Source organism: Takifugu rubripes, chromosome 13, assembly GCF_901000725.2.
Source record: "Takifugu rubripes chromosome 13, fTakRub1.2, whole genome shotgun sequence".
In the NCBI taxonomy this organism is placed as follows: Eukaryota; Metazoa; Chordata; class Actinopteri; order Tetraodontiformes; family Tetraodontidae; genus Takifugu; species Takifugu rubripes.
Window position 1 is genome coordinate 1,480,888 of NC_042297.1, and position 13,103 is coordinate 1,493,990.

The 13,103-nt window shown below is 50.8% G+C and overlaps 2 protein-coding genes across 3 annotated transcripts; both read left to right on the forward strand.

Annotated features, from left to right (window-relative positions):
* The first annotated feature begins 450 nt into the window (after nucleotides 1-450).
* Nucleotides 451-4,457, forward strand: LOC115252040 (lamin-L(III)-like). 2 transcript variants are annotated; one of them, XM_029846268.1, is made up of 12 exons: nucleotides 451-1,003; nucleotides 1,325-1,481; nucleotides 1,558-1,683; nucleotides 1,764-1,934; nucleotides 2,236-2,361; nucleotides 2,450-2,670; nucleotides 2,742-2,958; nucleotides 3,028-3,135; nucleotides 3,372-3,488; nucleotides 3,557-3,667; nucleotides 3,974-4,030; nucleotides 4,209-4,457. In XM_029846268.1, exons 1-11 carry the CDS (start codon nucleotides 612-614, stop codon nucleotides 4,007-4,009), a joined length of 1,782 nt encoding a protein of 593 aa, XP_029702128.1. In that variant the 5' UTR covers nucleotides 451-611; the 3' UTR covers nucleotides 4,010-4,030; nucleotides 4,209-4,457. The 2 variants fall into 2 exon arrangements, with proteins under 2 accessions (XP_029702128.1, XP_029702127.1); XM_029846267.1 differs by lacking the exon at nucleotides 3,974-4,030 and having other exon boundaries at nucleotides 452-1,003.
* Nucleotides 4,458-5,226: 769 nt separating this feature from the next.
* LOC101064362 (gap junction delta-2 protein-like) lies at nucleotides 5,227-6,685 on the forward strand. Its single transcript, XM_011617194.2, has one exon. The coding sequence runs from the start codon at nucleotides 5,481-5,483 to the stop codon at nucleotides 6,606-6,608; it is 1,128 nt and encodes a 375-aa protein (XP_011615496.2). The 5' UTR covers nucleotides 5,227-5,480; the 3' UTR covers nucleotides 6,609-6,685.
* The last annotated feature ends 6,418 nt before the right edge of the window (nucleotides 6,686-13,103 follow it).

Here is a 13,103-nt window from a genome sequence, read left to right on the forward strand (position 1 = left end):
ACAACCTCCTAAATAAATCTGGTGACCAGTGAATTTAGCTCTGGTTTCTGACCAGTCATCGCTATCAGCTGACGTCATTAACGAGCCCGTCACTTCCGTCAAGCTGCACTGAATATGCAGATGTACCGGAAGTCCAGGTGGTGTAAAGCTTCAATATAAACGTTGTTCTCTCGCTCTCTCTCTCTCTCTCTCTCACACACACACACACACACACGAACACACACACACACACACACACACACACACACACACGCTCTATTTATTCAATAGTTTGGGTATTAAGTGTCATGTTCTTGAACTTTCTTGAATTTTGTTGTTTGTGTCTCGTGGTGTCGGACCGTGTGACGACATTAAAACAAAGCGCTCCGAGGTGTATTTTGGGGCATTATTTTGAAAAGCGAACCCCTCCCGGAAGTGCACCGAGCACCTCGTTTGGAGCTCGTCAAGCGTGATGCAGATCAGCTGTGAGCTTCACGCGCTGTCAACGTGCCGCGGCGGCCGCTCGGATCCTTGACGCTCATTGGACCAGTTCAGCCACCGCCGGAACTTGTGGAAGCGGTCGCATGGTTCTGTAGGAGCTCCTGTCGCCACTGGACATCGGGACAAGCGTCATGGCCTCTGCCACCTCCACACCCGCCGCAACGAGCGCGCGCTCCAGCCGCTCCGCCAGCCGCCGCAGCGCGGCCGCCGGCCTGCACGTGTCCAGCATGAGCCCCACCTGCCAGAGCCGCAGCCAGGAGAAGGATGACCTGCGGCACCTCAACGACCGCCTGGCCAACTACATCCAGCGGGTGCAGGAGCTGGAGAGCGAGCGCTCGTGCATGCTGCTGCAGCTGGAGGAGAAGGACGAGTCGAAGAGCCGCGAGATGGGCAACGTGCGGCGGCTGTATGAGGAGGAGCTGGCCGACGTCCGCAGGTCTCTGGATGAGGTGGCCGGGGAGAAGGCCCGGCTGCAGATCGACTGCGGGAACCTCTGCGACGACAATAAGAAGCTTCAAGTCAGGTAGCGTCGTCCTCCAGAACTCTTAGTTTTCACGTACATTTGTCTCGCTGAAGCATCTTGTTTCAAGATGTAGTGAAACTTGAAGAAAGTCTTGAACCTCTGAACACCAAAAGTCATGGAAGGAAGAGACCTGCTCAGTAGCAGGTCCGTGCTGGGGAGCCAGCCAGCAGCCCAACTGGGGCGGGCCTCATCTAAAGGGGACCTGATGGTCTGAGCTGCCCCCCGGGTCCTTTAAAACGTCCCCCGGACAGACATTGGGGTTTGGATTTGCCTGAGAACGTGTTTAGTGGTGCTGCTACTAAAAACGCTGCTGTTCTTCAGGTGCCGCAAGAAGGAGGGTGACCTGACCAACGCGCTGGCCCAGTGGAGGAACATTGAGTCGGCTCTCATCTCCAAGGATGCAGAGTACAGCAAACTTCTGTCTGAGAACAGGAACCTCAGCGGCGCCTTCTCGGATCTCCAAAACCAGCTGGAAAACGTACGTATGAGCACAAACGGCAGCCGCGGAGCTCACAAGGATGTGACTTCTGTAACGGAGACCTGTGTGTGTGCAGATGGAGGGTGTTCTGTCCGATTCAAAGAAGCAGCTAACCTCTGAGATCCTGAGGAGGGTGGAGATGGAGAACCAAGTGCAAACGCTTAAAGAGCAGCTGGAACTGCAGAGGAACATCAGTGAGCAGGTCCCAGATGCCAGCCATCGGTGTCACTGGGGACCTTTCTGAAAAACGGCCTTAAATCTTTTGACGTGTGTTGTGTGTAGGAGCTCTTGGAGGTCAGGAGCCGCCACGAGAGCCGCCTGGTGGAGGTGGACTCTGGCCGTCAGCGGGAGTTTGAGAGCAAACTGGCAGAAGCGATGCAGCAGCTGCGGCAGGACCACGAGCGTCAGCTGCTGGAGTACAAAGAGGAGATGCACAAGACCTTCAGTTCAAGGGTGACAACACTGACGATGCCTTCAGGAGCGTGCATGAGATGGTGATAGCTGACTAGCTAGCTTATTCAAGCATTATTGATGCTATGGGTCTGTAGGTAAGCCCTGAAGTGGGGGCATGGAGAGGGTTCAAGGCACTTCCCAAAGATCATTAAATCACAAAGACCTTTGTTCTTGAGATGATTCCAGGCTTTGGCCAAAGGCCGAGTGGTCCAGCTGGTGAAGAGTCCTACTGGGGGGGGGGGGAGGGGGGGTTCTGCTGCTCAGCTTTGCTGCTTCAGTGACCGTCACCTTCTCACCGCAGCTGCAAACTGCTGAACAGGCTGCGTCGGAGAAAAGCGACGCGGCGTCGGCCACCAGAGAGGAGCTGGAGACCATCCGGCTGAGGGTGGAGAGCCTCAGCGCGCAGCTGCACAAGCAGCAGAAAGATGTGAGGACACTTGGTGTTGACCCGGGTGGGGAAAGGGCAGCAGACGCTTCACCATGAACCCGTCTAACCCAGACGTTTGACCCGCCAGAAAATGGTGCTGGAGGCTCACTGCCAGGATCTGCAGAGGACCTTGGACAGGGACCGAGACGTGTGGCAGCAGAAGCTTCATCAGAAGGACGAGGAGCTGCTGAACATGAGGAGTCAGATGCTCAGCCAGTTGGAGGACTACGAGAGCCTGCTGGATGTCAAGCTGGCTCTGGACATGGAGATCAATGCTTACAGGAAGATGCTGGAGGTGGAGGAGCAGAGGTGGGACGGTGATCTCCTCGGCCTTCCCGTGTCCCCCTCCCCTCCTTAATCACTTGTTCCTTTTCCCCTAGATTACATTTGTCTCCGAGTCCGTCTCAGCCGAGCAGCGTCGCGCGGACCCACGAGCACGGATGCAAAGTCCGAGGGAAGAAGAGGAAGCGTGAGGGTGTCTCGGGAGGTTCTCCTGCCTGTAAACTGTCCAGCCGCTCCTCCCAGAAAGGCTGTGTGAGCGTAGCAGAGGTGGACGTGGACGGGAAATACGTCCGACTCAAAAACCACTCGGACACGGTGAGGGCAGGTGACCCGGAGGAGGTTTCAGCCAGTGTTGACACCAGGGTGACGCTGCTTCTCTCTCAGGAACAGCCACTCGGAGGCTGGGTGGTACGCAGGGTCTACCCCCTCTCTGGGGACATCTCCTTCCACATTCCCTCCTCCTGCATCCTGGAAGCTGGTCGGACCCTCACAGTGGGTAGAACACACACACACACACACACACACACACACACACAATGATTGCTGGTGACCTCACATCTTTTCTTCACACACGAACGTTTTTTTTTTTCCCAAGAGTTTCTAGTTTTGACTGATTTTAACTGGTCGTGCTTCTGTTGGCTAAACTAGCGGAGGAGCAGGCGAAGAGCCCGAACCTTCTGGGCTCGCGTGTCTCTCCCTTAAATAAAAAGGTGTCGATTGTGCCTCAGATCTGGGCGGCGGCTGCAGAGGCGGAAGCTGATCCAGGGGACCTGGTCCTGCAGAGCCACAGAAGCTGGGGCCCCATCACTGATGTCAGAGTCAGCCTTCTGAACCCCAACCGAGAGGTGACGGTCCCTCACAATCGTCTCGCACGTTAAAGTCTGCTCCGCTGACGGTGTGACCGCCTCACCAGGAAGTGGCCGAGCGCAGAGTGAGCCTGCAGAGCCGAGCAGACGAGGACGCCGAGCTGGACTTTGATGAAGACGTGCTTGCAGGCGCTCCCCTCCAGCACTTCCAGAGGAAGGTAAACAAAGCTGCTTCTGAAGGAGGAGCCTCCACACAGATGATGAGTTCCTTCAGACTCCAATGTTGCTGAGCATTTCTCTGGTTCTGGAAGGGAGCAGGAGACTTTAGGGTCTCCAGTAGAGTCTGAGTATCCTCAGCACAACAGGAAGTCTTCAGCCAGTCTACGCCGTTGTGTTTCCATGACGACAGACTGTGAACGTCGGGCCGTTAAACGCCACCTGAACCAAAGATGATGAATGTCGGCGGCTCCTCAGACTTGAATGATGAAGTTTGATGTCTTCTGTTTTTCATGCTGACTTTGAAGCCCCAGAAAAAGAAGAAGTGCTGTTCTGTCTGCTGAGGGCAGAACGCCACCTGAGCAGTAGGTTCTGCTGGCGTGCGTGAGCTGCTGTTTGTGCTCGGCCCCATCTCTTGCTAACGTGCACGAGCACCACGTGCTGCTCCTCCACCACCCCATCGTGTGCTGAGCTTCGCTGGAGTTTGTTCCTGCCTCCGGTGCTGCTGATGGAGACATTAACCCTCCGTTGTCCCTCTTTCAGGACCTGTCCAAGGAGGGGAGCTGTGCCGTCATGTGAGGAGTCCTCCTCTTCATCCCTGAGCCTGGAGCAGATGGGATGGACCTGAAGCCTTGGAGCCGCTCAGGATCCCCACGTTTCCCGTAGAGTTGCTTTATTTGCACGAGGCGTTGCCTTGATGTTTGAACACGAGGCCGACTGTTGACCTTCTTTGAACTGTTTCTTTTAAATGTGTGTGCGGGTGAGTGTAAAATAAAGTTTAATAGATCTCGACGCCTGTTTCATCTTTCTGTTGTGTTGAATCTTCAAGCGACTCATGAAACCAAGTTAAAACGTTGTCATCACAATTAGGGTTATGGAATAGTTGCTCAGGGGCTCGTTTACACACAACTTCAAGACTAACTTCTCAAAGCACATTTAAACTTGGAAAAGGCCGAAAATTCGCCTGTTATGTTTTCATTCAGCTTTTTTCCGCCATTATTTTGTTACAGGTCATCTGATGACGGGAGCAGGTGACGTCATGTGTCTAAATCAGGCGTTCCAGTCTGAACATGATCAGGACGGTGGGGTTTAGCCCTTTAACCACTGGGGGGCGCTGTTGCACCACTGTCGACTCGGTCTGTGTTTGTGGACAGGCTCCTACGGGAGCGCGCACGGGGCCAAGACCTGCTCCCGGCCCCTGGAGGGCAGCGTCTGTCGCGGACCGAATCAGAGCCTAAAACCTACAGCCGGATTTGATCTGCTGACAGCGAGAAGAATCCAGTAAAAGTTAGATGTTGGCTGCTAATGTTCCCATAAACCAACACTGGAAATGTTAAACGTGTAGTCCAAGGCCTGGTCCCTGCAGCGGTGGACTGAGGACGGGTGGACCGTCCTTTTCTCTGGACCCTCTTTGAAATGTGCTCCTGCCATTAAAGGAAGAGTCTGTTAGCGTGGAGGAGACTAATCTGTGGAGAGGCCGCTATCAGCAGGCACTAAAGGAGCAGAGGAGGCCCGGGGTTTTAAATGGGTCCAAAAGACAAGAGAGAAGTGAGCGCAGGGAGTGTCTCTGTCAAGTGGACGTCCTTATCTGTGAAAGACGGGGGCTGCCTCCATGACTCCAGGGCCAGACAGCCAGGCTGGGCAGGAGTTACAAGAGGACACGAAGAGCAGCAGGTCCAGCCAGAAACAAGAGGCTCACAAAGGAGGTCCTCCACCATGGAGCAGAACCAGGACACGTGAGTGTCCCGATGGGAGGACGGTTTCAGCTGTGACAGCGAAGGACGTGAAGGAGACGGCCAGAAGCGACAGGACGCCATGACTGAATGGACGCTGCTCAAACGCCTCCTGGACGCCGTCCACCAGCACTCCACCATGATTGGCCGTCTGTGGCTGACCGTTATGGTCATCTTCAGGCTGCTGGTTGTCGCCGTGGCGACCGAGGACGTGTACGCCGACGAGCAGGAGATGTTTGTGTGCAACACCTTGCAGCCGGGATGCTCCACCGTCTGCTACGACGCCTTCGCTCCCATCTCGCAGCCACGCTTCTGGGTGTTCCACATCATCAGCGTCTCCACGCCATCGCTCTGCTTCATCGTCTACACGTGGCACAACCTGTCCAAGTCCCCCCACGCCGCTCTGGGGCGGCGCCGCGGCGTTAAGGAGGGAGGGCAGGTGGGCGGCGGACAGGAGGGGGGTCCTCCCAGCTGCAGCTCGGACAGCTGCTCCGTCCTCTCCCATCAGCACCTGGGCCACAGCCTGGCGGACATCTTAGAGGGCGGAGGCCTGGTGACCTCCCGTCACGTCCCAGCAGGAAGTTCTGAGGGCCTGGCGGTCTCTGGAGGAGTCCTGTCCAAATGTTACATCTTTCACGTGTGTTTACGAGCAGCCCTGGAGGTGGGCTTTGTCCTGGCCCAGTGGAAGCTGTTCGGTTTGCAGGTTCCGGTCCGCTTCGTGTGCAGCTCCTCGCCCTGCAACCAGCCCGTGGACTGCTACGTCTCCAGGCCCACAGAGAAGACCATATTCCTGATTTTCATGTTTTGTGTTGGTCTTTTCTGCATCTTCCTCAATCTGCTGGAACTCAATCACCTGGGCTGGAAGAAGATCCGGCAGGCGGTGCAGCTGAAGGAGGAGCCGTCCTGGCCAGGCTGCACAGGTGGACGACAGGGCTATGAAGCCCTTCCTCCAGTCAGTCCTTCACCCAAGTCCTCCTTAGGCCTGAAGGACATCAGCTCCACCCCTCTGCCCACCCTGGATGTGGTGATGGCTCACCGCCCCGAGTGGAGCTGCGTGCTGAACTGTGGCAAGAAGAGAGAGTTCCAGAAGGTCCAGGAGATCCGCTTAGAGGTGTCCAAGAGAGCCGACCCCCACAGAGGTCAGAGGCCACCTGTGAAGAATGCGGAGACCAGAGGCTCCAAGCAGAGCTGCACCGAAGTCTGGATTTAAGGGATGTCCTGAAGGACGGAGACGGCTTTGATTTTAGCATTAAACAGTTTTAAGAATGACTCCAGTAGTTAAATAAATGTCTGCAGTCTTCCTGTAATGTGGCCCGTTTTTACTCGTTAAATAACCAGCTAATTTCATGAGAACGCCTCTACTTTTAATCCAGGTAATACTGAGTAAATACTGGTAATGAAAACCAATCAACAGCTTCTGTTTCTAGTGGGACTCTTCTGGGTCAGAACGAGGACCATCTCCCTCCGGTCCAGTCCCACTTGAGACTTTACTCAGGTGCTTTTAGAATAACGAGCTCCTCAATCTGCTAATCTGGACTAAATCTCTTCATTCGGTTTGTTTCTCATAACCTCTGGTCAACCACAACTGCTGCCTTAAAGATCTTCAGGGAAACGGATGAAACAGCGAAACTCTGTCTCGTTAGGTTACAGTCTGATATTAATGGTTATTAATGGTTATAGATGAATGGTGATTAATGAATGGTGATTAATGAATGGTGATTAATGAATGGTTATTAATGAATGGTTATTAATCTTCACAGTCACCTGTCAAGACGTTTGTGGGCTGTAGTAGCTTCCCAAGAGAAAACTGCTGATCTGACACAAGTGCTGAAGGTTGTGTCCCTAAAACTAACCCATCCAACCCAAACTAACCTTAACCCGTCTAAACATAACCCCAACTGACTCAACCTAACCAATCTAACCCTAACCCCAACTAACCCTAATAAATCTTACTCTAACCAACCTTAGCTCTTCTAATCCTAACCATTTAACCCTACCCTAACCTTAACTAACCTTAACTAACCCTAACTCATCTATCCCTAACCCTAACGAACCTAACTAATCCAACCCTAACTCATCTAATCCTAACCCTTTAACCCTGACCTACCCTTACCTTAACTAACCCTAACTAACCCTAACTCATCCAACCCTAACTCTAACTCTAACCCTAACCAAGCTAACCAACCCTAACTCATCTAATCCTAACCCTTTAACCCTAACCTTAACTAACCCTAACTAACCCTAACTAACCTTCCCTGCAGTCTCGGCAGGAATCCTCATGTATTCCACATTTCCTCCTCTCCTCCTGTGGAACTGATGAAGAGCTTCAGCAGGTCAAGGATCCTTCTCTCAGGTCACGTTTGAGGAGATTCGAGCCGTAAAAGACTGAAGAATGTGGACGAGATTCCAGCTGCTGGAACATCTAAACGTGCGCGAGAGCTCAGAGACACACAAACATCTGGAAAAACGCTTCTTTTTATCCCCAAACGAGACAAAAGTGCTTCAAACCCGTTTTTGGTTTGCGTCTGAATCTAAGAATAAAAGAATAGTGACGCATCCAAATGTTCTATAACTAAATAAAAATAAAATTATTGCATTTCTTCAAAGATAGAGTCGATGCCTTTTGTGTATTACTGAGAAACTAATATTGAACTAATGTCTAATTTAAAAACTACAACAAACTATTGTTGTTGTTTTTTTGACTTGAAGTGTCTCAATCATGTCAATCTGTCAAGACAAGCAGGTGTTCTTCAGAAGAACTTGTGAAGAACATCCCTCCATCCACCCAGTCGCGTGAGGCTGGAGTCCGTCCCAGCCCCTGGACAAGTCCCCAGCTCATGGCAGGGTCACTGGGACAACCAGGCCCTCCACCCAGCACCACATGAGGGACAGTTAATGGTCCAGAGGGACCAGAGGGACACGAGCAGCTGAAGCTCTGCTGACCATTATCAGTCCATCCATGGACCACAGAAATGAAGGGTCTTCACAGAGCAGAGACAATAAACCTAACCAATCAAGATGAAGACACGGATGTCCCTGCTGGACCAGAAGACGTCTCATGGCAAAAGGAAGACGACAGAAAGAGCTCAGATCCTGGTTTTAATGCTCCCCACTGGGGTGTGATGGTCTAGAGCCATTGTGCCCCCCGGACCGGTCACTAAACATGGTGACCATAACTAACTACCTAACTATGTCCTCTCATGGGTGGTGAGGACACGACTTTAGTTGAGAACATGCACAGTTGTCACGTCTCCTTTGTATTGAAGCTGCATCCTGTGGAGGACCAGAGGACCATGTGTCCAGCAGACAATGAGGTCTTTGTCCTAAAGGTTCTGCAGGGGGCCAATAAAGTTCTGTGTGACTGGTGTCCAAACATCCCTCACCAGAGCGCCCCCTACAGGAGCCACCCGTGTTGTGTATGACTGATATTAACCAAGCCATGATTCTGTGGAGGACAGAAGCTGTCCCCCTGCAGCATGGAATGTCCCAGCAGTTGGTCGTCCAGCACATGTTTGTCCCTGGACATGGCTGCTGGCATTCTGTCCACCCTGAAGATGGAGATGATTCACCTTCCATGATGGATGTCCTGAACCACCTCAATGTTCCTTTATTTACCAGCAGGTGTCAGTAGAGGCCCGTAAACGATGAGGCCGCTTTGTGCAGCTTCTGCTCCCAGATCGATGACGAGTCCAACAATCCTCGACGGGAACCGGAAAGAAATAATAGAAATGTTTGCCAATTTAATTTAGCTTAAAAGTAACTACATCTGACTACATTTATGTTTCATGTGTACTGAAAAAAATGAGTTAGAGGAGCAGAATACGAGTGTATGTTCTGCATTCTCCAGCTAATTTAGCATTGTTGACCACTGATCTCTCTGTAGGATGAGAACTGCTGCCATCTTCTCCATGAACCAGACCATGAACTGGTACCAACACGCTTCCCTGCTGCCTCCATTAAGCAACAACGAGTTAGCATCCAGCCAAAGCAGGCTGGTCCACGGACCCTTTGGATACATGACGATGAGTGTCGCAGCAGCTGAGGGGGATCCCAGGTCAAGAACATCTGTCCCCCAGGAGCCACTTCAATTCCACAGTGAAGCAGAATAAAAAGAGCGCAAAGACAAACCTTAATGAGGATATAACAGTGTGTAAAGTCCAAGCAGAGTAGATTATTTACACAATGTGCTTCAACAATATGCTAAGAAGCCCCTTAGCTTCGCTATAATGAGCGACTATCAGGGCCTGAAGTGCTGGTTTACGTTAGTTAAGCAGCTACTAGTTGTTCCTAGAACCTTGTCTGGTCCTAAATGTGTCTGTTGTTGACATTAGTGTTGGATTGTGGCTCCACTAAAGCTGAGAGTGTTTGAGGAGGCACCAGGAGCAGCTGGGTGGAGACCCCTGAAGATGCTGGGTCCAGAGAGTCCCCCCTTCCTGACAGGACCGTCTCTGGGACGTCCCTGAAGAGCTGATCGGACATCGACGTCCATCCACTCACTGTTGGCCTCCAGCCAACCTACAAGCAGCTTCCTGTCCAGTTCCTCTCTTCTTATGAAGACCATCTGTTAGCTTAGCAACAATTAAGCTATCAGGCAGAGCTGTGATATACTCTCTGAGTAATGAGGGGCTTATTGAGAGGGGGATATATATGTGTGTGTGTGTGTTTCTAGTTTGTAATAACATAAAATGAAATGAGACATTTCACTGATGTGTGTGATTGGTCACGTTTCGATGAGAAGAACAAGGCTGCCCAGTCGATGGTGCAGCGCCCTAAAAAAGCTCTAACGAGCGTTCCCAGAGCAGCGGGTCACCCAGTGTGTTAGGTGTGTGTTTGTTATTTAACAGCACCGTTTCACACGACTCAGCCATAAATACGGTGTTTTAATGTCGTAGTTGAAAGCAGCTTTGTAAAAATAACCCGAACAGCTCCCGTTGCTGATAAGGCCGTGTGGAGGAAGCCGATGCTCCGCCTCTACAGATCATCTGGGTTCGGGTGAGTAGCGGAGCCTACGTGCAGCACCCGGTCCAAAATAGCCCGCCGTGCCCTCTCTGAGTGCTACTAGATTCTCGCAGCGTGCCGGTGAGGAAGGACGGAGGCCACTTCGGCGTTGAGGAGCAGAGTGGAAGGAGAAACGGCTCCGCAGCCTCACACGTGTGGTGGGTGGAGCTGTGGAGTTACGCAAGGCTCCAAACACGGCAGCACTTGGACTCGTTCCTCAGCAGGTCGTCAGTCCGTTTATCTCTGCAGTAATTAGGACCGACTCCCCCTGAGCATCGCAGCACCTCCACCTGGAGGAGCCTTCAGCCTGGAGGAGCTCACCTCCACCTGGAGGAGCTCACCTCCACCTGGAGGAGCCTTCAGCCTGGAGGAGCTCACCTCCACCTGGAGGAGCCTTCAGCCTGGAGGAGCTCACCTCCACCTGGAGGAGCTCACCTCCACCTGGAGGAGCCTTCAGCCTGGAGGAGCTCACCTACACCTGGAGGAGCCTTCAGCCTGGAGGAGTTCACCTCCACCTGGAGGAGCTCACCTCCACCTGGAGGAGCCTTCAGCCTGGAGGAGCTCACCTCCACCTGGAAGAGCCTTCAGCCTGGAGGAGCTCACCTCCACCTGGAAGAGCCTTCAGCCTGGAGGAGCTCACCTCCACCTGGAGGAGCTCACCTCCACCTGGAGGAGCCTTCAGCCTGGAGGAGCTCACCTACACCTGGAGGAGCCTTCAGCCTGGAGGAGTTCACCTCCACCTGGAGGAGCCTTCAGCCTGGAGGAGCTCACCTCCACCTGGAGGAGTTCACCTCCACCTGGAGGAGTTCACCTCCACCTGGAGGAGCTCACCTCCACCTGGAGGAGCCTTCAGCCTGGACTGGGTTGTTAGTTCAGCTCTTAAATCAAAACCTTTCTTGTTAAGAAGCTTCATGCTAGCATTCCTTATGCTGTCCAGTGAATCGTCAACTGGTTTAGCATCGTGGTTTAGCATCGTGGTTTAGCATCGTGGTTTAGCAACGCTTGTTGTTACTAAACATCAATAATAACACTTGTAATTCGTAAACATAAGCAATAAGACTTGTTACTATTAAACATCAATAATAATGCTTATTATTAAACATCAATAAAAACACGTGTAATTACTAATTACTACTTACTTTTGTTAATTTATTACATTTAATTAATTTTAAATTAATTTTATTTACATCAATAATAACACTCGTTATATTTGAACATGAAAAAAAACTACACTTTTTTAATACCAACACTTTTTATTAGCAAAAAACAATAACAGTTGTTATTAGAAAACATCAACAGTAAGACTTGTTATTATTAAATATCAATAATAATGACAATTATTAAACATCTATAATAACACTTGTTATTAAACATCAACAATAACACAATAATAACCACCACAAATAACACTTATTATTAAACACCAACAATAACAATTATTGTTAAACATAAAAAACACCTATTATTAAATATCAACAATAACACAGTATTAAAGACAAAAATTAACACTTTATCATTAAACATCAACAAAAACCTTTTTTTATTAAATGTCAATAATGTTATTAAACATCAATAATGACACTTAATATTATTAAACACCAAAGATAACACTTCTTATTATTAAAAATTAACAATAACATTTATTATTAAAGATCTATGATCACACTTATTAGTAAACAAAAAAAACCCACTTGTTATAATTAAAAACCCAAAAGAGCACTTATTAAACATCAGTAATGGGTAAACAGTAAACATCAGTAATGGGTAAACAGTAAACATCACTATGAGCCTGGGTGGATGGTGTTGTGACGAGGTTCTCCTGGACCCCGCAGCAGGCCGGAGTCGTGTTCATCAAAGCTTTTATTTAAAGGTCAGATCAAAAGTCCTCCTGGGCTGCAGGAGAAGCCCTGGACCAGCCTTCCAGGGTGCCCAGAGAGCTCCAGGGCAGAGCCAAGACCAGAGTCCAGTCCTGCACGTTCTTCCCTCCAGCAGGGCACCGTGGAGACCTGGAACAGTTCTAACAACACAAGGAAACAGGAGTCAGCTTTACCAGGGAAGCACAATAACAGGAGGCTGATGGAGAGACTGGCAGGTGGGTTGATGGGTGGATGGATGATGGATGGATGATGGATGGATGGATGGAAGATGGATGGATGGATAAATGGATGAATGGATGGATGGATGGATGGATGATGGATGGATGGATGGATGATGGGTGGAAGATGGATGGATGGATGGATGATGGATGGATGGATGGATGATGGGTGGAAGATGGATGGATGGATGATGGGTGGATGGATGATGGATGGATGATGGATGGATGGATGGATGGATGGTGGATGGATGGATGGATGATGGATGGATGGATGGATGGATGGTGGATGGTGGATGGATGATGGATGGGTGGGTGGGTGGATGGATGGATGGATGGTGGATGGATGATGGATGGATGGATGGATGGATGGTGGATGGATGATGGGTGGATGGATGGATGGACGGATGATGGATGGATGGATGGATGGATGGTGGATGGATGGATGGATGATGGGTGGATGGATGGATGATGGATGGATGGATAATAGATGGATGGATGGATGGATGGATGGATGGATGGATGGATGGATGGATGGATGGGTGGGTGGGTGGATGGGTGGATGGATGGATGGATGGATGTAGGGATTATGGATGGATGGATGGATGGGTGGAT